Source organism: Silurus meridionalis, chromosome 11 (assembly GCF_014805685.1).
Source record: "Silurus meridionalis isolate SWU-2019-XX chromosome 11, ASM1480568v1, whole genome shotgun sequence".
NCBI classification, from domain to species: domain Eukaryota; kingdom Metazoa; phylum Chordata; class Actinopteri; order Siluriformes; family Siluridae; genus Silurus; species Silurus meridionalis.
In genome coordinates, this window is record NC_060894.1 from 14,216,191 (window position 1) to 14,240,915 (window position 24,725).

The window sequence follows — 24,725 nt, forward strand, 5'->3', positions numbered from 1 at the left end:
GGATGAGTTGGAACGTTACTGCACTGCTTCTCACATTACCTACATTAGTACCAGAATTTACTAATGTCCTTGTGGCTGAACAAGTACACATTTCCACAAGCACACTCCAAATTCTAGTGGACCATTTTAACAAAAGAATGGAGGTTATTATAACAGCAAATAGGGATTAAATGTGGAATGAGATGCCCCCCAAAAGCACATTTGACTCAGGTGTCTACAAACTTTGGATATATGCTGTATATATAGACTGACTGATTTTGCAGGCCATCTGATGCAGCACTCCATCACTCTCCTTCTTAAACAAATAGCTCTTACATAACTGAGAGGTATGTTTAGGGTCATTGTCCTGTTGGAAAACAAACTATCGTCAGACTAAGTGCTAACCAGATGGAATGGCATGTCACTGCAAAATGCTAGTGTGCCCTCAATTTTGACTAAATCAATAACAGTGTCACTAGCAAAGCCCCCCACATCAACTCACCTCCTCTTAAATGCTTTACAGTGGGAACCACACATTCAGGAACAGTCCGTTCACCCTCTGTACATCTATCAAAGACATAGTGGTTGGAACCAAAAATCTAAAATTTGGACTTATCAGACCAAAGGTCAATTTTCCACTGATCTAATGTCTATTCCTTGTGTTTCTTGGCCCAAGCAGAAAAAAATTGTTATATGAAGTAATTGCTTTTATTTTTTTTTTTTGCTGCAATTTGACCATGAAGGCCTGACTTATGCAATCTCCTCTGAACAGTGAAGTCGAAATATGTCTGCCACTTCAACTCTGAGAAGCATTTATGTAAATTGACAGTTTCTGAAGCTGGTAATGCTAATAAACGTATCTTCTGCAGCAGAGGTAGCTCTTGGTCTTCCTTTTTTGGGATGACCTGTATTAAAAACTATTTCATCATAACTTTTGAGGTTTTTGAAGACCGGATTTGGGAATACATGTAAAGTTTTTGAGATTTTTTTCAGATTGACTGACTTTCATTTCTTAAAGTAATGATGGACAGTCTTTGGATTAAACTGAGTATTTCTTGACACGAGTTTGCCAAGCTGTCATAAAAAAAAGAATGACTAAATATAGCTGTTTTGGAAAATCTTAAACAGATTCTGGGTTGTTTAACATATTTTTGTTTACTACAAATGTGTTCTTTTATATGTTGGATGTCATCAATATTAATGTCCAATGTGTGCATGAAGGTTTAGACCGAAATGTTGTTTGTACTGGGCTAATCTCTGGCGTCACACCTCAAAGACACTTTGCTGTTGTGTTTTTTCTGTAGCCAGAGCACCGTGAAGGTTACGTAACGTCGCAAATCAGATGGTGTCAAACGGAAACCTTCACTCATTTACGTGTACGGTACAAACGTAAAAAAAAACACGACCTTCCCAAAATGGCCTCGGATTTAGCCCATGAGCGCATTCCTTCCACGCTGTCAAAGGGAAATGCTGAATCCCTTACCGCTCGTACGTAACATTGACTTGCCGAGGGCATTACTATACGCCCTACGCAGTGAACGTATATAGGGAGTAGGGCGCTATTTGGGATGAGACGACGGTCGGTCGGCGTCAGCTCCGAGATGCATTGTGGGCCACTGAAAGGACGGGAGGGAGGAGAAGGAGGTGGAGGTTTGCGTTTCCGAATGAGAGCAAGAAACAAGCCGCTGGGGAAACAGCAGAGCTCGCTGAAGATGAGAAATCACTGATTACAAATAATAATATTATTAAGAAAAACAGCGTAGCACTTCCTCATGCAGTAGTTTATAAATTTCCTGCTTTATTGTGGACTGCCAGCGTCGGCTCGCGCATGATTTGGTGTGAACTAGATTACTGCAAATCCTCACTATTGGAAACGATCAGGTAGGACCTCACTGTTATCTCTTACCGTGCATTACAAAGCAAATACGATGGGATTTAAACCTTAATTTCTGTATCATGGTCAAGAATTAAAGGTGTGATCCTTGCCACCTTGCTCCGTTCCTCCTGGTGCTTTCTGGTGGAAATCTTAGCTGCTTTCCATGCACAGACTCCGAGAGACACTCAGGGCCCTAGGCTCGAGAGACAGTTCGACACGCTGTCCTGTGCACAACAAATCACATTTGTTAACCAAATAATGAAGTATGATCTCACAGTCTATAACTTCAACTGTCTGCGGATGTGTACAGAAACAACAAGCGTATTCTTTGGAATCCGTAATCAAAAATACTATCAGGTGTTTGGGTCCAGAATTTAAACCACTTTCCTGTGTAGTAAGTAGCGGTTTAGATGAAGTCCATCAAACCAGGAGGTCAGTGTGTAGTTTCAGTTTAGGACGGAGCTTTTGTGTCACATGCAACAGTTGGTAATACAGGTTAGGTGTCTTGGGCAAAATTAGAACTCTCAATGTGGGTGTGCGCACGCGCACCTGTCGCACCTGCTCCATGGATCTGTTGATCTGTGCTTCTTTCCTTTTTCATCATGATCAAGACTTTGCTCCAAACATGCCCTTGTGTAGGCTTTACTCAAGGTTGGGTCAGATCATGGTTCCTTATGTTAATGGTGTTTGCCCAAAGGGAGGTTAACCTGTAGTCATAGTTGCGGCCTTGTGTAAAGGGCGTGAGCAAACCTTTTCCAGTAGCTTATCCCTTCCTAATCCCTGTATTCACAGAAGCGGAATCCTGATTGTGGACCAAAACGACATCTGAGTGTCAACACTGAAGTCAAGAGGCTTTTTAAGAGTGGATTTGGTTGCCCCATGACTTACAGGAGTATCTTTTTATTTACATAAACAGCCAAATACTTAAAGCTGAAAGGCTGTGAGGCCATGACACCTGGCACCCTGTGAACAGTAGCAAATGGTAACTATGAAAGACGTGGCCTACATAAGCACTATTTTTTTTCCTGCAAGCCGACCCTACTTTCCCCTTTCGCTAAAGAGCTCTTGTTCCCTGCGCCACCCTCATCATCGTCTCAGAGAGTGCGAATTCATTAAAGGTCGTTTGATCTGCCCAGCGTTTTTGCTGACAAACACTTTAGTGCATCGTCTATTATCCAGATCTCTGGATGTGATTGTTATGAACCGAGATTCTGAAAACTGAGGACGAGGACATTCTCGTAATGTTTTTCTGAAAGTCTTGTACAGTCCTGATTGGTGATGTAGAGCTTCATTTGGAAGAGTCATTACTTACTTACCAGCAATTCTTGATGAAATTGCGCCTCATGAAGTTTCTAGTCACATTTAAATCAGACACGGTTCCTTCACCTAAATGCTCTTCTTGTAGATGAGTACATGGCATGCAGGTTTGAGCTTAAGTGTCCTATAATTTGCCTCCGTGAACATTGTAGTGTTGGCGATGTGTTCAGCTTGAATGTAAATTACCTCAAGGTAACCTTAAAATCAGAGTCCGATAAACAATTTACGGATTTATGCAAAACGAATTGTGGCATACAACCTTTAGACGCCTTATAATAAGGCACAGCTGTCGTGGCAATAATAGGTGCCTGGGGAGGTTTCTGAAAGGCTTATGACATGAGTAAGGTTTTTATGAACTGGTTTGTTAACTTTGAGAGTGGTTGGACGGAGCCTTTAATTATCAGGATAATGTATGGCTTCAGGAATGCTAAGACGAAGAGAAATAAAGGTGAAATGCTCTTTGACCATGTTTAATGTTTATTACTGGTTAAAGGAACATGCAATGTGGGTCTATTGATTTAGCCAGTGCTGAAACATTAACATCACTGGTCTTAGCCCTAGGATTTGCTCTCTCCCATGTCTCTGTCTTCCTTCTTCCTTCCTTCCTTCCTTATTCCCTAATGTATGTGGGGTTTTTTTTTTCTTTGTGCCTGTCGTTCCCTGTCCTTCAGTGACACTCCAGCATGACAGACAGTATCATGAGCAAAGCGGCCACAATGGAGATCCCTATCAACAGTAACGGGGACAGCAGGACTCTGGGCGAGGATGATGGCTTTGAACAGGTGAGGGACACTCTGGTTCATGCTCCTATTTGTCTCGTCAGTTCAATTGAAACGTCTCGAATGATATAACACTTTTGGAAAAACAGCCAAGTGACAAGTGATAAGTTTGCGGTGGTTAAAATGTCTGTATCAGGGTGTGAGAGCAAGGCCATGTGTCCTTGTGCAATTTCACCTTGAGAAAAAGTGCTAGCAAGCAGGTGGATCAAACATTTACTTCCACCTGTGTGTGTGTGTGTGTGTGTGTGTGTGTGTGTGTGTGTGTTTGCATGCCTTGTGCATGCATGAGGGACTTGTTGGAATGTTAGTATTCAGTATCAGGCAAGATTATAGACAATGTCAGTAACAATGTCGATAAAGAAGTAAACATTCTAATAGTAGGATTTCTTATTTTTTTAAACATTTTAAAATTTTAATTTTTTTTTTTAAAATTTAAAAGATAATTTTTTTGCTCAGGTAGTTGAATATGAATATGCTGATGGATGGGACAGGGGGAAATGGCCCTTAGCAAACAAAGGGTGAAGTGTATGCTTTGTCTAAAGACACACCTGAGTGTGCAGACCTTTTAGATCCGGGTAGAGGAACTCTGGGTAAATAGAACCATGTTTGCTTAAAGAACGATGGGGTTTACTTTTGTAGCTAGTTAAAGTCCCATGCTCTGACTTAATTAATCTCAATTTCATGTGTTCCTTAGTGCCAGTGTTTTAATGTCTCTTTATTGTGTGTTTTTTTTTTTTCTACACAGAAGCTCTTTAGACCAGTTTATAATCATGAAGTTCGTTAGGACTGCAGTGTATTTCTGCACGTTTTCACAGTTTGCACTACACAAACGGCACGTATGAAGTCTTAATTGGTTGACAAACAATGCTGATTACCCTTTGGGGGGCTTTAAGAAATATAATAGTGTTGTCTTGTTGGCTGTAAATCCGCATGTTAAAGATGCTTGGCTGATTTAGACAGAGGGATGGGAGATGAGGAAAATATAACCAGTGTGTAAATGATGGGCCCTTGGATGACTTGATGAACGAGGAAGACATCTTTTTACTGTTCAGAATTAAGAAATGAGAACCATGTTTTCTGCACATTGTTGCAAGATTGGATGTGACACCATGCTACTATTTATATGATGTTCCCACGTTATGTCACGCGCGCACACTCAACAAAACACAAACCAGTTAGTTACAGCTCAACCATCTGCTGTATTAAATATCACTCATTTCATATAGTGCATACAGTAGCTTCAAGTCTGAAAATAAATTCTGAGCTCACATGTTCTCCGTCTGGGTTTTCCAGTTTCCTCCCGCTTTTACAAAACATGGCAAGTTGATTGGATATGCTAAACCGCTCCTAGGTGTGAATAAATGTGTAAATGGTGACTTCTATTCTATAGTCGTCCAGAGTGCACACACTCCAGGACCCATCACGAATCTGACCAGGATAAAGCTCGTACTGAAAATGAATAAATGTCACATATTAATGCCTTATAGTTTCTTTGGATGTAAATTTGTTAAATCGATTAATTTGTTAATTAACCAGTTGTTAATATTTGTGGTAGTATTTGCTGAAATAGTAGTTGTTATAGTGGAAGTAGTAGGTGTTGTCATAGTAGTAGTAGTATATGCATTAGTTCTTGTTATAGTAGATGTAATAGTATTAGTATTTGTTATAGGTATATTATATAGAAGTTGTATTAGTAGTAATAGAAGTGATAGTTGTAATTGTTATACTGGAGTATTAGTAGTTGTTGGATTATTCATTGTTGTTTTAGTATTTGTCATTAGTACTTGTAGAATTTGTTTTAGTTGTTGAATTAGTAGATGTGATTAACGCAAATACTACTACTAGTACAATATTATATAGACGTTTTAGTAGTTGATGTAGTAGTTGTAATTATTGTATTGGCAAAATGAAGTAGTAGTTATAGTATTTGTTGTTTTAATATTTGTAGTAGTTTTTGGATTTATTATAGTAATGGTAGTTGTAGTTGTTTTAGTAGTTGAATTAGTAATTGTTATAGTAGTTGTATTAATAGTTGTATTGCTAATATATTATATAGATGTTTTAGTTGTAGATGTAGTAGTTGTAATGATTGTATTGGCAAAATGAAGTAGTACTTATAGAATTTGTAGTTTTCATATTTGTAGTAGTTTTTGGATTTATTATAGTAATTGTTTTTGTAGTAGTAGTTGAACTAGTACTTGTTAAAGTAGTTGTACTAATAGTTGTATTTCTAATAGTTATATTACATAGAATTTTATTAGTAGTTGTATTGTTATAGTTGAAGTAGTAGTTATGTTTCTTATACTGGCAAAACTAATTATAGTAGTAGTTGTTTTAGTAGTTGTATTATAGTATTTGTAGTAGTAGTTTAGTATTTGTTATAGCAGTAGTTGTTTCGTTATTATAAGAGAAGTAGTTGTAGTTGTTTTAGTAGTTGTAGTAGCTGTAGTAGTATTAAACTTCCGATTGATTGGAATCGTATTGAATTGAAATAGTTTGTAAAAAATGTAATCATTTCCCATCTTTTATGATTTCTTGTTTGGATTTGCTTGACTACTTTGGATGGATCATGCAAACAATTTTTTTTACTAAAATCCACAAACTCAAATGATCATGAAATGATCCATTCTCATCAGTAGGATGTTGCTTATGTTGACATTATTTTCTTTTGTCTCCCAATTCTGCTGGAAATGACTGTTGCTTTAGCCCTGCGTTTGTGGAATGTTTGAATCAGTTATAAATTGTATTACTTTTATCTCTTAGTTTTCTGTTAATTTCATCTGAGATTATTTAATCATATTTCATACCACTTGCTTTTTTTTCCCTTTTTTATGGCCACTTGTTTTTGTTTCTGCATTGTTCATTTTCTTTTCTGTATGTCTTCTGTCATCCACTCATGTCTGCAGGCTCCAAAGGTACAGTGGGGCCTAAATGAGAAGGTAGGGCATCCTTCAGGCCAAAGGGTGAGGAGCACACTGGTGGAGGGGTCTAAGTCCTCAGCGGCTCTCTGTGTGTGTGTGTGTGTGTGTGTGTGTGTGTGTGTGTGTGTGTGTGTGTGTGTGTGTGTGTGTGTGTGTGTGTGGTCCTATATTACTGCTTGGCCCCCTAATTTCATCTGTAGTCACAGGATGCCTTTCAAAATTCTTAAAATGTTTTATGACAGAAGACTGAATATTGGAAAAACCCCAGCAAGGTACAGAAAAGATTAGATGATCGGTCTCTTAGGTGTTCTATTGCATAAAACCTTCATAAAAGTTTTTTTTCTTCCTAGACTCTTAGTTTTTAAACTATGAAAAGAGAACAACACTATTGAAATCTATTGTTTTTGTAGGTCTCGAAAACAAATTAGTTATTTATTTCATTTATGTTATAGCACCAATGCTCAGTTTCACTCTGAAGTGGTCATGCTGGAACAAGTTTGGATCTTCTAGTTAGTAAATAGTAAATAGTAATTTAAAAATCTAATGCTACCACATCCAAAGACATCCTATATGATTTTGTGCCTCCAACTTTGTGGTAACAGTTTGGGGAAGAACCACATATGGTTGGAAAAGTCATGCGTCCCAGTACTTTTTTTTGTCAAATTCGTATGTCAACAAAAAGTAAATCTAGGACGTACATTTTTTTTTTATAAAAAATGGTGTAAATAGAAATGGATACCAATTTAGTGTGATCATCTAATCTTCTCTGAATAATGTTCTACTAAATCAAGTGTATTCCATTTGTATGTTTTGAAAAGCATCCTGCTAATAAACCTGTCTTATGTATTAAAGCTGCTATAAACAATGTTTGCAGTACAAACTATGACTCTAGAATTATCTTATGAGGATCCTGCATGCTAACACTGTTCCTCCAAACACATGAATATCTCATACATAAGAGAAGAAGCAAGAATACCACTTGCTAATGTACAGTATCTCACATAAGAATGAAACTTGGATATATTTTAGAGTAGTTAATATAATGTATAGCAGAACAGATTTACTGTCCTCAGAAGATAACTCTACATACAGCCATTATTGTCCAAATAACTGGCAACAAAAGGGAGTACACCCTGAATTAACACATTTTCATAACTGTGTCCAAAGTTTCAATATTGCCTTAATCCTCACCAGAGCTGCACAGATTGTTACTGGGATCCTCCTCTACTCCTCAATATTGACATCACTGAGCTGCTGGATGTTAGAAACATGGTGCTTCTACACCTTCTGCTTGAGGATGCCCCACAGTGGATTAATATGGTTTAGGTCTGGAGACACACGGCCACTCCATCACCTTGACCTTTCTCAGCAAGGTGTTTTTGGGGTCATTATTATATTGGTAAATTGCAGTTTAGCCCAGTTTCTGAAGGGAGGGCATCATGTTCTGCTTCAAAATGTCACAGTACATGTTGAAATCCATGTTTTCGTCAATATACCGCAGCTCCCCAGTACCAGCAGCACTCATGCAGCCCCAGACCATGATGCTACCACCACCATGCTTTACTGTAGGCAAGAGACAATTTTGTTGGTGCTCCTCACCGAGGTGTCGCCACACATGCTGAACACCATCTGAGCCTAACAAGTTTATTTTGGTCTTCAGACCATAGGACATGGTTCCAGTAATTTATACTCTTGGACAGGTTGTATTTAGCAAACTGTTTGCAGGCTTTCTTGTGAGCCAGCTTTAGAAGAGGCTTCCTTCTGGGATGACGGCCATGCAAACCGACTTTTTGTAGTGGGCGGCGTATGGTCTGAGCACTGACAAGAGGACCTTCCGCTTCTGCAACCTCTAAAGCAATGATGGCAGCACTTATGCTTCTGTTTTTTGAAGCCAACTTCTGCACCTGACACACAGCACGAGGACTCAATTTTATCTGTTTCGACTGGAACCCATCTTGGAAAACCTCTGTATGATCCTGGCCACCGTCTTTGCTATGAGGTGCCATGGTGAACATCCAGTAGTCAGTATGAGAGAATTGTTTTAAATGCTCTAATACAAGATACACAAATTTGTGTGGTTCTGTCAAGCAGACAAAAAGAGCATGAATAGAACAAGTGGCTTTGCATGATTGAAGGACATACAGCTGTAATCACTTAGGGTGTACTCACTTTTGTTGCCAGTTATTTTGAAAATAATGGCTGTATGTTGAGAAATTTTCAGAGGACAGTAAATTTTATACTGCTATACAAGCTGCACATTGATTACTCAAAAATATATCAAAGTTTCATTTCTATAGTATTGTCCCTTGAGAAGATTACTAGATACTCAAGATATCTGAGGGGTGTACTCGCCCTTGTGAGACACTGTATATGTCCGCCCCAGCCAACATAGGCAAAGAAACAAGTAATTGTTATACAGAAGCAAAGCACACACCAATTTTCTTTTTTCTTTTTAAAGAAACATTATTTAAGATCTGTAAATTTGATTCATTCAGCTCAGTTAAAGATCACAATCCAAAATCATCACCAAGACTTGTTTAGCTGTTTAAGTTAACAATGCTAATGAATTAGGTTAGATGCTAAAACATGCTTACAGCAGCTTTAACCAATAGGAAAACTTTAGAGATAATGTTACTTCTGTTAACATTGAAAAAAGAAAATCTCGTTGGATCTATTATGTTATGTCCAGGACATACTGATAGTTCCAATGGATTTTTGGTCCCCGTAACCTTGTGTGTCTGTATAACGACTAATGCACATTACTAACCGAGTGTCTTTGGCAGAATGACAAAGCAGCGAGCGTACATTTGATTATTTCAAAGAGAATGTTTGGCCTCAGTCCAGCAGTAAAATACAACATGCTTTTCTCTGATGAGGAAGTGAAGTGGCTGCATGCTGTATGTTACTGCTGCGTGTCTCAACAGTCGTGTTCACACGCCTTTGTTTAAGTCGAGGAGATGATTGGCCTGCTCTGTATGAGGCTTTTTTTGTTTTTTTTGCATCAGATACACATTATTGCACTGCTGATGTGAACGGAGCATAAATCATATCTTATTTTTCACTATTTACAGTCACAGATGAGATGCTTTTTGTGTAGTGTTTTTAGTGTAGAAACATTTGTATATTATAGTTTAGAAGTATGTTTAGAAGTCAATTACATGACATTAGAGTGCAAATTCCTTTATAATTGGTTTCCTAACATCTAACTAATATGAATGTATTGTCTCTGTGCATTGAAGGCTAATATGGGTCACGGTTTCTTTTTAGAAGCATTGACGATGCAGACAAGATAATCTTTTTTGTCTATCTCTCTATCTCTCTCTCTATCTCTCTCTCTCTTTCTCTCTCTCTCTCCCCGTGTGTGTGTGTAGGATTTGCAGCAGGTAATGGTATCCGGGCCTAACCTAAACGAGACCAGCATTGTATCAGGTGGCTATGGAGGTACTGCAGAAGGCATCATCCCTACTAGCTCTATCAAAGGTATCACTCTCCTTTTCTCTCTTTCTGTCTCTCCTTCACCCGTTCTCTCACGTCTTCACTCATTCTCACACACCGCATGGTTGTCGTGTTCTGTTTGTGGAGCCTCAGACTCGAGGCGAGGCTGTTCTGTGTGCTGAACATGAATCATGTCTTGCATTATGTGTTCCAAATGCATATTTTCTAGCTCATCAGCTGGCGCTGAAGACATGACAAGCTAGATTTTCTCCCGAAGGTCTCTTTATACTGCGTTCTCTCTCTCTCTCTCTCTCTCTCTCACTCACTCTCACTCTCTCTCACTCACTCACTCACTCACTCACTCTTTCTTACTCTTACTATGTGGAACATCATCATTTTCCCAGCAGGACTGTCCTTTGTATGACTCTCTTTACCAAGTCATTATTTAATGAAAAGATTGGTCATTCTTAGGTAAAGAGATAATCTGTCACAGCAAATAAGAGTGCACTGTTTCGCCTCACTCGCATGTGAAGAATTGTCAACTTTACCACATTTTCTATCCTTGTCTTTTGTAAGGGAAGGTGACCAGGTTGTTAGTATAACATGTCTTTAGGTTGTTGTGGGTGTAGGTCTGTTCTAGCGGGGTTAAAGATATAAGTGACTGCATATATTTTCAGAATGAACAGATAATGACTTCTAAATGGTTCTTTGATTCTTTGCTGTTATTATAGCCACTCTTTTTTCGGGTTTCCACTAGATTTTGGAGCATGGCTATTGATATTTGAACTCATTCATCTAGTCAGGCACTAATGTTGGATGAGGAGGCCTGGCACTCAGCCGTATGTCAATCCCAGATGTGTTCAGTGTCAGGGTTAGGGTCAGAGCTCAACACAGTGCAGGCCACTCGATTAATACACTACAGTCTTGGCAAATGTCATTATGGAGTTTCCTTTGTGCTTATTGCCATGCTGGGACAGGTTTGGACTTTTTAGATGTGGTCACAATACACTTTTGGTTCCATTGACTCACAATGATTAAATGTATGCGAACAGTGGAGACTGGAAACATAAGCTCAGGCTTCAGAGTTCAAGATTCAAGTGGAATTTGATTTGTGACTTCATATCACTTGAAGATGTGTGACCTATAAAAGATAAATACATTTATTAGCACTTATTATTCACTATATGGCCCCTGATTTTATGTGTTTTTTGAACACCTCATTCCACATTTATCCCAATCTGCTAATATAATAACCTCCACTCTTCTGGAAAGATGTTCCACTAGATTTTGGAGTGTGTTTGTGGCGATTGTGGCTTTAAAAAAAAAAAAAAAAGGAAAATGCACAAAAGGCATTAGCAAAGTCAGGTATGTAGACGGTGTACCAGTTCATCCCATAGGTGTTCAATAGAGTTAAGTTTCAAGATCTATTGCAGCCCTATTGGGTCTCCTAGTTCAAGGGAAGGGAAAATGTAATGCTATCATGTCCAAAGACAATGTATGCCCCAAGCATTATGGAAGCAGTTTGAAAACACGTTTAGCTGGAAATTCATGTGTCCAAATACTTTGGTTCATATATTGCAGTAGTGTTGTATCAGTTATTTATTTATAATTGTATTTTTTTAAGAGTGAATGGAACTACAACATACAGCGACATCCTATTGTGTACCACTGTTGTGATTTTAAATTTCTGTTTGTGTCAACAGTTTGGGAAAGCTTACATACAGAATGGGTGTGAAGGACAGGTGTCTGCATACTTTTAGACATATAGTCTCTCTGGGTTGGATTTAGATTTGGACTGCAAACAAAAGTTGACAGTTTTTTGGGGAAGACTTTGTTGGTTGGAATGCAAGTTTTGATCCCCAGCTTATGCAGAATCATTAGAATGGTGTTTTGTTTCGTACAGTTCTGTAACTCGAGAACTGCGGCTGTTCAGGGGTTCTTTGTTTTCTACATTTCTAGTTTGTGAAAAAAATTTGTGAAAAAATTACCCCCCACAAATTGATTGTGGCAATTGCGGTCCTTCTCTATTTAGGTTTGGAATAAAACATTTTATTCAGATATAAATATTTGGAGCATTAACAGATCCAGATAAAGGCATTGCATGTCACCTTTAACATTGTTTTTTTTTTTTTTTGGTCAAACATGCCTGGCAGAAAGCTAGCATATATGCTGATGTAGTAGTATTGCGCCGAAATACTGACATGAAAATGATTAACTTATGATAGCAGCTTCTTGCGCCCTCTGCTGGCTTAGTTTGTCAGCGCGTTCTGTCTCTCTTTTCTCTCAGGCCCTGCTATTCAGCTCAACACTGACTTTATCGGCAACAGACGCATCCCAGTGAATGGACAAGGTTACAGATTCTCTCTCTCTCTCTCTCTCTCTCTCTCTCTCTCTCTCTCACTTACTCTCTCACTTACTCTGTCTTGTTTTCTATCACATTCTTCTGGGATTTCTGACCTGAGCGTAATATTTTTTTTTTTTAATAATTCACTTCTCTTTTCCAAAGCTTGGGAATTCTGCACAGATGGATTCGCTTTTCTTTTTATTGTTTCCTTTAGGTTCTAGAGTCTGCTTGGAATCAACTGTTCCTTTTCTATTTCTTTGCCAAGGACTATCTACAAGACAGCAGTATTAAGCAATCAATCCTGTCAACCTTTAAAACATCACATATATAAGATATTTGACTATTAAAGCAGCAGTTGTACAAGATACTTGAAGACTATTGAAGATTATGCATGTGTTGTTCAGTCATTGCCACTAATAACATTTTTCTCAACTCTTTTCTGCTAAGCTATGAGGGGAAAATTCATATAATTATTATGTGACAAGTTCTATGCTGGCTTTTTTTAATATGCCCTTTTTCCTGGTTAGAGATATCCCCTTACAAACTGTTTTGACTAAAGTGATGAATAAATATGTACTTGTGCTGAGACCCTGTTGTATGGATACTAAAGTTATATTGCTAAGGACTAGATTGGAGTGAGCATACAAATATTACAGTATAATACACCAACTAAGAATAACATTATGGCCACCGATCAGGCATAATATTATGACCACCTGCATAATACAATAGCTCTTCTCTGTATCTCATCTCTTGGCTTTCCACAAGCTTTGGCTGCCCATGACCCTGTCGTTGGTTTCATCACTGTTCCTTCCTTGGACCACTTTTGATAGATAATGACCACTGCAGACCGGGAACATCCCAAAAGAGCTGTGGTTTTAGAGGTTCTCTGACCGAGTCGTCTAGCAATCACAATTTGGCCCTTGTCAAACTTTCGCCTCTATTTAAAAAAAATGTTCTGATGTCATCATCTTACGCCTGGTCGGTGTACTCAGTAAGGTAATACACAGTCTATATAGCTGTGGTCGTGTACTGTTTTTTACTTTATACTAACACACACAATGGGCCACTATTGTGACATGCACTTGTCACTTAAACACATGGTATTATATAGATAATGCTGTAAAGGTTGCTATTACTGCATAATCAGTGACATCTTGCCATGTTTAACTTAAACCTGCATTCACTTTTTCATAGCCATGCATCTTCTCTGTGATAATTTTGTCCCCATCCTTTTTGTCTTTGTTCTTCCTCTTTGTTTCCATCATCATCCTCTCACACACCCATGACCTTCTCATGCCCTTTATATCACTTATGAAACCATGTTACATATTTATAAATGTAACTATGAATCCTATCCCTTCATCACCTCAAACATGCAATCACTTTCTATTTTTTTAATTATGTACCCCCACACCCCACCCTTTCCCAACCCCTCACTACGGTCCCCCCGCCAGACCTGCGAATGAAGTGCAGGGCGGTTAGCATTGGCCCAAACCACACTGCTGCCATCCGGATAGCCAACCAATCAGACGACTTCCCCGGTATCCCAGGTACCCCGGGATTTTTCCTTTATTGTGATCTCTGGCAAGCCATCACACTTTCATTCTTTCATTACACACTTTCATCACACTTTCATTCACTTGCTTCCTTCTTTTCTTTCACCTACCGATATTCTGTAGCCTGAACTGAACCGATCAGTGCTTTCTCTCTGCTGCACTGCTGGCTACTTTTAAATAGGACTACTTAGTTTTTATGTCTTTTGATTGAGTGAAAGGTTTGTGAGACTGACCTAAAGTATGACATGATGATGGGTCAAATTCAAGATAGAGCTTGAGCATTGCTTTGCTTCTTTGTGTCATAGGGCCCAGCATGCACCACAGCAACAGTTCGACCATGATGGCGGAGGAGGCCACGAGAGGTGTCGCTGTAGAGAAGTTTGACATGATGAAGAAATGGAGCTTGAACACTTATAAGGTATAAGCCATTCTTTAGCCAATTTTTAATAATGATCAATCGGAGTGTAACTGTACACAGAATGAAACAGTTCGGTACATACTGCACCTCGGTTTTTAAGTCACCGTTTTCGGTAAGGTTCAGTAGAAGAAATGCAAAACATAAAATTGCTTGTCGTTTTTATTAACTCGGATGATTATTATTAACATTTGTGAACATCAACATTTGAACAGTTTACATTTTTAAACAATTTTAAAAAAATGCCTGATTAAATAAATAATACAACATTTTATTTTGTACAAATAAAATGAAAAATTAAATAAATGCAATACACTTTTTTGTATTATATTGATTAAATTGAGTAATCAACTCAAATTAAATAAATGAAAAAACTAAATGAAATACTTTTACATCTGTTAGACCCTATTTGGGTCATACCCATGCATGTAAGTGTGTATGTGCGTGCATGTGTTTTTACATTTAATATTACATTTTCTAAAGATATATTCTACTTAACTGTTCAAATTATTTCAGCATACTTTAACAAATATCTTCGTTCCTTCTATTCTTCATTCATTCACTCCTTTGATATGTGGAATTGCCAGGATTTAAAAGATAAATTATTGTAGCTGGTCTTGAAGTCCTGGTTAGCGGCTAACGCTAGCGCCATGCTAGCTTTAGCGTTTTCATGCATAGACGAAACAAATTTTATTTCTAATACAGTGTGAGTAGCCAAAGTGACACTTTGCTAACCACAGTTTCTTTTTTTATATCCCTGATTCTGTGTATGTTTTTAAGTTTAGTAATAAATAATAATAAAAAAATGCACTTAAAGTTCAAGGGGGAGACTAAACAAAAGTGCTGTCTGACACTTAGTTATGTTCCGCAAGCGAAAAGGATTGCATTCGGTACACATGTACCGGATCGAAAGCCCTGTAACGGAAGATTTTGAATACGCGTACCGTTACACCCCTAATGATAAATGGTTATGAAATGTAAACATACTCAGGAAGAGATCACATTTTGTAAGAAAAGGTACATGTCCTTTAACATCGTATACACTATTGTTTAATCCTCCCCTAGACAGTTTTGTATGTCTCTCCATGTTTTAATGCAGTATTTAGTGTAAGGTGAACAAAATACAGTACACTTGAGTGGCAAGGCATAGCATTGTAACCTGCAGGGGGCACTCTCACTCTGACAGAGTGAATAAATTGATTTCTTTGTCTGTAATCCTTATTCTGTTTGTTTTGTCTTTGAGAGAATCTGAAATTAAAATGTAAAAAAATAAAATAAAAGTAATTTAAAGGAATAATCATTTGAGTGAAAACAAGCATTTCATAGAGAGCAATACAATGATTGCAGTTGATGTTATCAAATTCCTTTATGGTTTTAGTACCTAATAATTATTAAATATAAATAATAATTTCCCCCCAAAAAAGAGCAGGTAGGTATAACTAAATAATCTGCTACAAGTAAATGTGCAAAATGCTTATATGCTGTTACTCAAGAATACACACACCCACACTCAAGCGTGAGAATAATCCCAGTCCTGAACTGGAAAAAAAATGGCTTATGCTTTTGATAAATTTTCTTGGAAATGATCTCTCTATACAACCTTCGGTAATAGATGTGAATGATCTTGTTTTAAAAAAATATTTTATGCTTCCATAGAGGAAGTGGATGTGATCAGACATGGGTCACTGAGTCATAGCACAATCTTTTAAAAATTCTTAAAATAGCCTTCAAAGTGGCAAATTTTTATTTTAAATCAGAAATTGCATTTCTTTTTTTTTCTTTAACAATGTCAAGACTCTTTATGGGATTTGCAGACATTTTAACACTAATCAAACTACATCACGATCTAAAACTAAGCATGATGGCGCTATTTATAAGCACTGTGTTATGAAGCAGCACGGTTGTAAATTATGATTAGAAAATGTCTATATCTATGTATAGTCATTTATACAGATTGTCATAAAAAGTAAAGTGTTTTATAAATGCTCAAAGGTAAGATGGTGTTACGTGTATGTTTTGTCATCAGTTGTCTCTCCCACCCCCCCCCCATCATTCATGCCACCTCTATCAACTCTTTTCAAATAGCGATACAAAATAATAGGTTCTCTTCCAGAGAAATTCATGTTAGTACTTGAAAGATTGCCTTTGTGCCACTTGACACTTGAAAGCTCTCTGCCAAACATTTTTTAACAGAGGTGGAAAATGATAATTTACCGTACGAATAGATAGTAAATCTTACTCAATATTCAGTGACTAACTACTCAATAAAGGTGTAAATTAAATATGCATATAACTAAAATATCCATTGCTGAAATGATATTTAAAATGTACGTAAATTATACAAAATACACAACATTTTTGGCAACACACGAGAGACCTGTGCATATTCGTTTTGGTTATTTGCAAACCAAACAAATATATAAACATACAGATCGTAAACTTCTTTTCATTCAATATAATTCCCTCTTAGTATAAACAGCTTTACACACCCCTGGCATCCAGACAGTCCCTATTTTCCAAACATCCAGCTTTGCTGTGCTTTGCCATGCTTCACTAGTTGGATATTGCTTTCATGGATATTGCAGTTAACTGGTATTTAGATGTAGTGACTTAAAAGGGCATTCCATGATAGATAATACACCAGGCAACTGTTTGATTTTTTTTTTTAAATACGCTCACAAAACTTGAAAGTATGCTTCAATGTATTGCCTTGTTGTATGGTTAAGTTGTTTCAAATTAATATTGACAATTGGAGTAGATATTTCAGTTCAATGTTTTTAGATATTTTAGTGTGCGTGTGTGTCCCTTAACTATCCAGACGATTAATTGTTGTTCCGAATATGGAAAAATGAGATTTTTCAATGCAGAGCGATTAAATTCTCTCATGTGACACGCGAGAGTAAAGCAGTCTGCAGAGGAAGCATTAAGTTGCTACACTGCACCTTTTTTAGTTGTACAATGACCTCAGGCTTGACAGAACCTGACATTGCGGAAACTTTACTGTCAAAAAGGAACGGTACATTGTGTTGGACTATTTTGGCTTTTAAAAAGATGCTGCGGCTCAGCAAAACCTTGGGCAAAACCTGCCTTGCTAAGGTTGCTTCAACAGTACAAAGCGGATTTAGAACTTAAACACCACAAAGGCATGTACAATAGTTACATAGCTTAAAACCCGAGCAAATAAGCCGCTACTTTTTTCCCACGCTTTGAACCCCGCGTCTTAAACGAAGCAGCTTATTTATAGATTTTTCCTGGGTTTTTCCCGGTTTCACAAGATTCAAGCCAAAAAACTGAGCCCCATAACATTAGACCAATGAAATTGCCAAACGGGGTCAGGTGAACCGATTAAAACTCTTTATATTAAATCGCGTGCACTCCCACTGAATCGGGGATGCACCACATCATGAATATGGATGATGTTCCTCTGACATTTGACCTGCCGCTCACTCGGACTGTCAACAGGAAATGTGAATTATTAATCACGCTGAAAACAACCGGGCATAAAAAAACGCACTTCACCTGTGTTCTGAGCTGCACGGCATCGGGAGAAAAGCTTCATCGATGGTGATTTTTAAACGCACAACGATGCCAAAAGAAAAACTCTCGAGATAAATAGTTGTGAAAGGAAGGAGGAAGACAGTGAACAATGACTTTCTTGGTAGGCTACTGTTTAGATACAAGCCGTTGTAACGTTTTGAGTCTGGGTCATGGGATAGCTCGCTAACTCTAGTTGCAACAGAAATCATATAAGCACAGACAGGTTTCCAAAACTCGTGCTTTTTTATTTTTCTTGGCAACAGCGTTACGGGTTAGTCAAAGAAACTTAGAAATGAGCATCAGAAAATAATAAGGACATATTCCTCGGCCTTGCACACAGTAATACCGAAAAAAGGCTATTCCCAAAATGCCGCTCTGCTCTTAAAGGAGCCACAACATATTTCAACCGTGTAACAGACACTGTCTTTCATTAAAGCCTGTGTAAAGTTCATTAGTTTCAGTGTAGACAGGCTTATAGACAGGTGCGGCTTATTTATGTTCAAAATAAAAATCTTTGTAAAATTCAGTGGGTGCGGCTTATATTTGGGTGCGCTTAATAGTCCGTAAATTACGGTATATATTATATATGACTCCAAGAGGTTGTCTTTTATTTATTTCTCTGTTCAAGTGATTCCTCTTTTATATTAAGGTCTGGACCTTGTAGATTCCAGTCCATGAGTGTCAGTGTTTTAACACCAGTTTTTCCTCTCCAAATATGATTTCACTACATTAGCAGTGTGCTGTTATCATGCTATTATCCAGAAGGAATGGAATGATTTATTATGGTGATTAATCAATCGTCAACAACATGGGCGGAAATGCAGCCACAAACCAAAACAAATCCTTCACCATGCTTCACTGAAGGTCGCAAGCACTCATTCTTCAATCTGTCTCGTCTTACATATTGTTAAAGATTGGACCTACGAATTTTAAAGTTGTATTCCTCACTCTTCCACAAAGACCATTCCTGATCGAACTTCTTTGCACCCAAAGAAGCTGCCAGATGGTGAGCCAGATCCTTGCTGGACTTTTTCTGGTCTCTCAAACAAAACAAAAAAAAAAAAAAGCTGAAAAACTTGATTTGAAAAGTTTTCTTTGCCTTCCAGTCCTTTCTTTATTCATGACCTCTCATTAATATTCAAAACACCTTAAATACCATATCTTAAATATACAGTTTGTTTGCTTGATTTCTCTTCGAGCGTTGCCTTGCTGATGCAAAAGTATGATTTTTCTGTCTGACAAATTTTATGATCTTTGGCATTTTAAATAGAATAATGTGATGGTGAAAGATGGCGCAATTAGTATGCTTCCAATGAATTAAAATCATGCGACATGTGTATATCTTGCTAAAACGTGTGTTTTCTTGTAATCAGTGTACAGATTTACATTCATGACTCATCATGACTTTAAAAAGTACTTTTAGTTTCTATCAAACTTATCCTCATGCCAGCAGCAGTCAATTTGGGTCTCAGGATAAAACTTAGAACCCTACACAATCTGTACATATAGGCTTTTACGTTATATGACCTAATAACAATAATAATCCGATAATAATTTAGTCAGTGGAACTGACCTGACTGCTTCAATCAGCGATGGTTGTGCAATAACAAAGGTCAGTCGATTAAACACAGTTTATGAGGTATGTGTTATTAAATGGTGTGACTCCAGGTGTTGAGATGGTGATTGATGTGGATGATGCATATAATCAAAGTGAATTGTTTCCCATTGTAAACTTGATTCTTTAAAAATGAGTAGTAATGTTGGTGTACCCTAAATATCTTTAAATTTAGTTTACACAAATTTCTACAAATAGTACACATTTCTAAACATAAGTGAATATCGTAGTGTGTCGGCCAGTCAGGTTGTTGAACCTGACATGACAAATGTTGTGGTCATCATATCCACACCCACTACACAATGAAATCAGTGCAGTATAAGATGGAAGAGGAAGTTAAACATTCAGCTCAGCTTTCATTTCATTGAGGGAAGCAGTTCAATTTGCTGCAACATCTTTGTGCTGTAACCTGAAAATATTTCTAATTATGTCCTAATACTGTTCTTTTAAGTGTCTTATTTATTGGCACCAAAAGCATGTTTTGTAGAAATCAAGTATGTGGAATGTTCCATGTTATTCAGAATTGATATTGATGTTTTTCCTTTGTCCCTGTCTCTCTTTTCCAGTGCACTAAACAGATGATCTCGGAGCGATTCGGCCGTGGCTCTCGCACTGTAGATCTGGAGCTGGAGGCTCAGATCGAGGTTCTGCGAGACACCAAGCGCAAGTATGAGAACGTGCTGCGCCTGGCCCGGGCGCTCACTAATCACTTCTACAGCATGGTGCAGACACAGCATGCACTCGGAGACACGTTCGCTGACCTCAGCCAAAAATCGCCGGAGCTGCGGGTGAGCTGCATTCACTACCAGCAGGCTATTTCACTACCCACTCATTTTATTATGTAAATACACAATAAGGTTTAGAGGCGATCAGTCACTTTAGAATCCAATTATGATTTATATAAACATTGTAATTCCAGATGATTCTATTCTTGGTATAAAGTGTGAATCGGTATACGTGATCATGTTAACGTTATGGAGGTTATTTGTGTGTTATTTGCTGTTCGATCGCTGTGTTTCTTGTGTTTCTTCCAGGACGAATTTGGCTACAATGCAGAAACTCAAAAACTGTTGTGTAAGAACGGAGAAACTCTGCTGGGCGCCATCAACTTTTTTGTATCCAGCATCAACACACTCGTCAACAAGACCATGGAGGACACACTCATGACCATCAAGATGTATGAGAACGCAAGGTACACTAGTGTTGTCGAAATTTATCATAATATCGATATCTTTGTTTTTTTTTTTATTTCTTTTGTCCTAGTGGCACCTTTTTTCTCAGCTATTCTCTCTTTTAGATTATAAAGACAACATGATGAATAGTATCAGTACAGTATGTCAATATAAGGAAGAAGAATGGGGAATGTAGGAGATTTGATCTTTTTTGTTTGCTTTTGATTTTGTTATATACACAAGGATGTGCAAAGACGTGTTCGCACAGAGATTTCGTAATGAAGTTTTTCTTTAATGTTCATCATCGCTCATCCTTTTGTTTTCAAACGGTTAACGAACAATCCGAAACTGTGATATTTTTAGACTGGCGCACAACATTGTGAGAATTTCAAACCCTAACCTCCCCCCCATTCTGTGCTAAAACATCTGTTGTTCTTTAATAAATAATATACATTAATGACTACAATGCTTCCTTTTTTTCTCCTCTCCTTCTTTGCTGTCCTTTTGTTTCCCTTCATCCTGCAGGTTGGAGTTTGACGCATACAGAGCCGATCTGGAAGAACTGAACATGGGGCCCCGGGACGCCGTGACCATGGCTCGCATCGACAGTGCGCAGGAACAGTATCAGATCCACAAGGACAAATATGAGCGACTGCGCAGTGACGTTACAATCAAACTCAAGTTCCTGGAGGAAAACAAGGTGTTTATATTTTACTCCCCCTATTATTTTTACAAGCTAAATTATTCTATAATTGATGTGTTTTATATTTTGTCCTCTTATTCTACAGTTACATACTTTGTCACATTTTTTAAAATAATATATTATTGAATCTGTTATATGCAGAATTTCTTTTTTTTTTTATACATGGTTACATAAAACTGGGCTGGTAGTGAGTGTGTTCTGATGTTTACGTGACCATTTGACATGATCTTGACACATGCTTGAATTTTCCCCTTTTTCTGCTTTGTGGCTTTTTTCTGTCTCAGGTGAAAGTGATGCACAAACAGCTTCTCCTTTTCCACAACGCAATCTCTGCCTACTTTGCCGGCAACCAGCAGCAACTGGAACAGACCCTAAAGCAGTTCAACATAAAGCTCAAACCTCCTGGAGCCGACAAGCCCTCCTGGTTAGAGGAGCAGTGAAAGTGCTCACAGCGCCTTTTGTCCTTCTGCAGGTTATCAATAGAGTAATGAGACAGACGCAGCCTAGCCACCGTGGGATCAGGGCAGCGGAAGGCTTACCATCCTGTAGCTGTTGTAGGAGCCAAACCCCCTTCCCCCCCCTCTCCATTCTTTCCTTCTTTTTTTCCTCTGCCTGTCTGTCTCGTTGCTAAAATTGTGTTTGACCCTGAGAATACGCACTACTTGTATCTACTTCACTCTAAAGGCTGTTAAAGTTTTTGTTTGAACAAAAGCTTAGTGACAATTGACCAAATCCTCCTGGAAATATTGTGTCAATCAGAACTTTAGTAGACTTCCAGCTGTTTTTGCTCTCTGTCTTTTTCTTTCTCTCTGCTATATAGTCAACCCTACTGACCACAAAACAACTCTTTTTCCCACCAACTTTTCTCCACATTCGACTCCTGGACCTGGACTTGTAAATGACTAAGAACTCTCAGTCCTACATTTTTTCAAAGAATGAATTACCAGTCGGGGTGTAAATGATGTGGTGATTATTTCAGAAATGACCTGGGAAATGTAACCATCATAATAATTGTGATTCATTTGATACAGAATGGCAACAAGATGATTAGCAAAATGGCAAAATGATTAGATTTTTATTTATTTATTTGAAGTGAATTATTTTTATTTCACGTACTGTTTTTTTGTTTTTAGTTTATTTTTTTTTTATAGGTTAGAACACCTAGTGTACATGTGTGTACCCTTCTTCTCATCAGATTCCGTTAACAAAAAATTACAGTTAAGGTGTAACTGAAAACCCAGTATGACTATGTATTCTGATACAGGAATGTTGATCTTATGGTCTACTATTTATTTTTAAGGCAGTGAACTATCATTTTTAGTGCACATCCAAATAACTCGGTTATCACTGTCTTTGCAGTGTTCTGTCATTTTAGCCACGATGCAAATTGCAGACTGAAAGCAGACAACCATGGTATTGGCTTGTACAACTAGCATATACTTCATCCCCTTACTGTAGCACACACACAAATACACAAACACACACCACCATTCACATGGTGGCATTTTTTCGCAATTCTCCGCATTTTAACTCACATGATTCGAGTCATCAGCTAAGTAACATGTCTGAACTAGGTTTAACCAGAGTAGTTGGTGGAGGAAAAACTCCAGTTCTCAGCCAGGCTTAAGAAACACCAACATGCTCTGAAATACAATTCAGCTTTGTTATATATCTACCATCTAGAGAGGAAAATTAAGTGTTCAGATCATTTGTGGCATATTGTTCATTCTCAGCACTTGAACCACACTAAACTCTCAGGACACGTGCCAGTCTGTGGGCGTGTAATACGAGACAGTTGTGATTAAATACTGTGCTATGTACTAATTTGTGGGTTTTTTTTTTTTTTTTTGTATTTTGTCTGTATATCTGTTGCTTTAAATAACAATGAATGTTTAATCCAGGAAATCTAGTCTAGTGTAGTCTGTATAATTTTCATTAATATATTTGTCTATATTATAGAGCTGCCATTGATTATCATACACTATAGGGTCTGTCAATTTTCTGTTTTTCTTTTTTCTTTATTTATTTTTTTCCCCATAAGCTTATTCTTGATTAAAAATGAAGGTTACTTTATCTTTGCACATTTTGCCGTTTAACTAGTTTATGATTCTTTTGTTTTCTTGCCAAGAAGAACCCATGAAAGTTTTGCCTTCATATGCTACATAAAGTTACACAAGCTATGATACACACTCAGAGTTATTCAAGTCTTATTAAAGACCAAACACTGAGATGTACTATTTAAAGTGAATTGAAAATATATACTATATATAATCATGGCCAAACTTTTTAATACAACGTTGTGAGGTTGAGCCTGGAGAGAAGCAATACTAAAGAGGTTTCTAAAATATATAAATATATAGTATTTTGATATTGGCTGTGCCTCGTTTGAATATTTTGCATGGCTTTTCCAATAACCTCAGTTGTAAATTTTCAGTTGTGTTGGGTTCATGTGCTAGAAGTGCTGCGCCCCAGTGATGATCTAATGTAGGAGAAATACTGAATCAATCCCATTGTAACTGGTCACATGTTTTCCAAATTATTCCTGTTCCCTTGTTTCTTCCACTTTCCTCTTTTATTTGATTTTTTGCTAGACTAATGCGTTCGATGTTTCTGTGTATGTGGCAAAAGTGTTTTTGTACCTCATCCTTTTTTCTTAGTCATTAGACAATTGTCAGAATAGTGGTATAGCGAGAAGAAATACATGAAGGTCGATTGTTGAAAGTAGGATATAAATTATGAACCAGACCAAATGTTATGCTCTAACTTAATTGTTTTTTAAACAACATGATGTCCTTTTTATTTCGGTATGATGCTATCAGAAGGGTTTATTACTAATGTGAGTCTCTCCTCATTCTGAGGGACCACGTGTGTATGAAGTACATTATTGTGTATAATTGGTATTTTAGACTGCTCTGCGATACAGTAGTGTATGAATGATGTTTGCCTTTATCCCTAAGTCTGACCAAACCCTCTGGAATATGAAAATGATATACTAAAGCCCACAAGATAAAATATGAAATGTTTGCAAAAAAAAACTGACTTGTGGATTTTTATTGAAGTAACGTTCTTTGAG

The 24,725-nt window shown here is 37.6% G+C and overlaps 1 protein-coding gene across 11 annotated transcripts; it reads left to right on the forward strand.

Annotated features, from left to right (window-relative positions):
• The first annotated feature begins 1,594 nt into the window (after positions 1–1,594).
• On the forward strand, positions 1,595–23,725 carry arfip2b (ADP-ribosylation factor interacting protein 2b). 11 transcript variants are annotated; one of them, XM_046860942.1, is made up of 12 exons: positions 1,595–1,860; positions 2,648–2,837; positions 3,844–3,954; positions 6,858–6,914; positions 10,244–10,352; positions 12,595–12,657; positions 14,109–14,204; positions 14,516–14,628; positions 20,344–20,565; positions 20,812–20,969; positions 21,475–21,649; positions 21,937–23,725. In XM_046860942.1, exons 3-12 carry the CDS (start codon positions 3,856–3,858, stop codon positions 22,090–22,092), a joined length of 1,248 nt encoding a protein of 415 aa, XP_046716898.1. In that variant the 5' UTR covers positions 1,595–1,860; positions 2,648–2,837; positions 3,844–3,855; the 3' UTR covers positions 22,093–23,725. The 11 variants fall into 11 exon arrangements, with proteins under 11 accessions (XP_046716898.1, XP_046716897.1, XP_046716902.1 ...); XM_046860941.1 differs by lacking the exon at positions 2,648–2,837 and having other exon boundaries at positions 1,596–1,860; XM_046860943.1 differs by lacking the exon at positions 2,648–2,837 and having other exon boundaries at positions 1,598–1,860; positions 6,858–6,890.
• The last annotated feature ends 1,000 nt before the right edge of the window (positions 23,726–24,725 follow it).

Coding starts and splice junctions, on each gene's coding strand:
- arfip2b (XM_046860942.1), top strand. CDS start 3,856: ATGACAGACAGTATCATGAGCAAAGCGGCCACAATGGAGATCCCTATC. Junction 14,205..14,515: donor CGACTTCCCCGGTATCCCAG/GTACCCCGGGAT, acceptor TTTGTGTCATAG/GGCCCAGCATGCACCACAGC. Junction 21,650..21,936: donor AGTTCCTGGAGGAAAACAAG/GTGTTTATATTT, acceptor TTTCTGTCTCAG/GTGAAAGTGATGCACAAACA.